The sequence below is a fragment of the Arachis hypogaea genome, chromosome 1 (genome assembly GCF_003086295.3).
Source record: "Arachis hypogaea cultivar Tifrunner chromosome 1, arahy.Tifrunner.gnm2.J5K5, whole genome shotgun sequence".
Classification (NCBI taxonomy): Eukaryota; Viridiplantae; Streptophyta; class Magnoliopsida; order Fabales; family Fabaceae; genus Arachis; species Arachis hypogaea.
In genome coordinates this window covers 74595280-74598121 of record NC_092036.1, presented here as the reverse complement: position 1 = coordinate 74598121, position 2842 = coordinate 74595280, and the positions used below count along the sequence as shown (strand labels likewise).

At 44.8% G+C, this 2842-nt stretch overlaps 1 protein-coding gene across 1 annotated transcript; it reads left to right on the top strand.

Moving 5' to 3' along the window:
• Positions 1–1981: 1981 nt before the first annotated feature.
• LOC140183614 (uncharacterized) lies at positions 1982–2599 on the top strand. Its single transcript, XM_072232073.1, has one exon. The coding sequence runs from the start codon at positions 1982–1984 to the stop codon at positions 2597–2599; it is 618 nt and encodes a 205-aa protein (XP_072088174.1).
• Positions 2600–2842: the final 243 nt, after the last annotated feature.

The following is a 2842-nucleotide window of genomic DNA, read 5'->3' as shown; positions in this document are numbered from 1 at the left end:
TAGGGTACACTGCGACCACGTGTGGCGATTCAAGTTTATGTTACTCGCAAATTAAGACTTTCTGTGTTTACGGCCGTTCGTTTCATGTTTCCTCTTTCGTGCATGTACCCCTATTGCAATTTCCAGGAACGATTTTCTTTAACTATATTTATACATATGAATGCGATGATGATTAGTTAGCGTATTTTTTACTTAACTTTAATTTTAACACTCCTAGCTGTCGACTAAATATGCACCAGCGCGTAACGACAAATCTAATAAATGCCATCAATTAACAATGTTATTTCTATTTACAATGCAAGTTTGTAGAATCCCTTTCCGTTTTTATTTTTTTGGAAAACTTAATTGGATTTTCGCCAACGAAATGATGCGTCGGTTAAGTCCGAGGGAATTGGATTCCAAAGGGCGACCCTTATCCATAAATATACTAGCATTCCTACTCTCAAAACCACTGGTCAGTGGATAACATCCTGTGAAGTATATACACTAGCAGGCCCCAGTCCAAGCGAAAGTTTTAATGGAGCGTTTATGTAACGCCTCCGAACTACCCCGCGACGTTTGGGTAGCCATAGCCATTAAAGTCGCAACGACATCGATTGAGGACCTGTGCAGGTTCCGTATGACGTGTTGCATTGCGCGCGATGTAGGCGACGACGATACTGTGCTCATGATGGTTGCCATACCACCTCCGAATGACGTGAATTGGGTGTGGATACGGGACCCTATTGGGCGAAGATTTTTCGAGAGGTGCATTGAGATTGGTCACCTGGAACTTCTGTTTCGGGAGGCGCTGCGGGAGCTCTACATAAGACGTAACCACGCCGTCAGATGGGAAATGCTGCAAAATGCAGCAAGGAATGTGCTGGACGCCGCCAAGTACGCACTTTCAATGGAGTTGCTCCTCCGAAGGGACGACAGAGACGCAAAAAAAGAATGTTTGGAACTATTTCGCACGCTCGAAGCGGGTAACTTACTCCCGGCATGTTACTCGAGTTGCTTCGCAGTCCTCACAATTTCTTGGCCAGATGAAGTCCAAATGCCGGATAAGGGAGAAGAACATACAGTATGTGAGTCCACCAGATGCCTGACCCGAGGCCACATGGGTCTTCTCTATGACTACTGCCGAAGGGCGGCAGAGCGGGGCTCCATCCACGGTGTCGGAGGCGCCAACCATATTCGGTGCATTCGTTGTCGCGCCGACTACGAGGGGGAACGATTCGTTGACATAGCTAGGGTTTAGGATTGTTATGCATATTAGGTTTATTATTGACATATTATATTTCGGTTTAGTATGGACGTATAATATTAGTTGTTATCTTCTTTATTACCATATAAATGTTATTTACGTAAACGGATACTTATTACATATAGATATCTTAAAATTATAGTTAAAGAACAGGAATTTTGAACAATGTCTAAATAATGTCAATTAATATTATTAAAATATTACACTTAACTAATAACATGAAATTATGATATAACAAAACATAAAGAGGGAAAAAAAATAAATTTCGGAATCCCCAAGCGACGAAACGGAAAAAACCTAACTTTAAAGGGAAGTTACTAACCGGTTAGTTAAACATAAATGAAAAAAAAATAAAAAATATGAATACAAGGGACGTGTTGGCTAAGGAACCCTTCTGTGAGCCGACGGGAAACTCAACCGGCAGGCTACCTAAACGACGTGATTGTAGCTGACTAGGTGTAGATGAACGGTACACAACCGATGGGATACCATCGCACACGGCACCGGGTGACTATATATACACCGTAAACAACAGCCATTGAGATAACTGACTGGAGCCTTTCTGTTATCCAGTACTTACATATAACCGACCATTTATCTATCCTGTGAGGGCGCTCAATACTAGGGGAGGAGATGTATCGTCCGACAGGCCCGGCCAACCTTCCCCACGATGTATGGACCTTAATTGCTGGAAGGACCGCAACACAGTCCGACAGGGAGTTGTGCAGTCTCAGAATGTCGTGCACCGCTGCACGTAATGCAGGGGATGAGGATTTCGTTTACAGATGCGCCAACATTCCAATTTGGGACCAGCGATGGTGGAGTGTGAGTCCCATGCACCAGTCGGGAAGAAACTTCCTAGCGCGATGCAGGCAGAGTGGCCACCTGGAAGTTCTGTTTCGGTCTGCTGTGTCTGACCTTTTCCTAGGCGGGTGTCGTTTTGCGGGGATGGAAACCATGCACGTTGTCGCAGCCCAGGGCCATTCGGCAGCCCAGTACACAGCGGCGATGATGCTGATGCTACGCGACGACGCCGAGTCAAAGAACAAGGGCTTACAGACATTTCGTGGGCTTGAGGCGGCCGGTGCCCTGACACACTGCAAATTGGTGTTCCGCGGCGTTGTCCAGGGGACGTGGAGACACCTGCGTCGCCTGCCAAGGCTAAACGAAGAGAATCAAGTCTGTTCTTCGCATGGATGTCCAAGCCGTGGAAACATGAGTGCCATTTACCGCCATCAACGCTGTGGAAGGGGGTGGGACGTAAACGACGGTGACGGAGGTGCTGCTCATATTCCGTACGTGCATTGTAGGGCTGATTATGAATTGATCCTGTTTGTCCACCTCTTTGACTGATTGGATAGGATTGGGTTCTGAATATTTTTTTGGTTATCCTACGTAATATATCTATTATCACTATTATGTAATAATTTCTCCAACTGTTTGACTTGTTTTGCCTTTTTGGCACTGTTTGTCTCGTTTTGCCATCATTTTTATTTTTGTGTTTTCCGCGTAGTATTAAAAATTAAAGTTATGGAAAATACAATTCTTTTTATGAGATCAACACAAGTCATGTCTGCCACGTTATTCATAGCAGTC

Excerpts from the sequence above, each read along its gene's own strand:
- LOC140183614 (XM_072232073.1), top strand. The coding sequence starts at position 1,982 with ATGTCGTGCACCGCTGCACGTAATGCAGGGGATGAGGATTTCGTTTAC.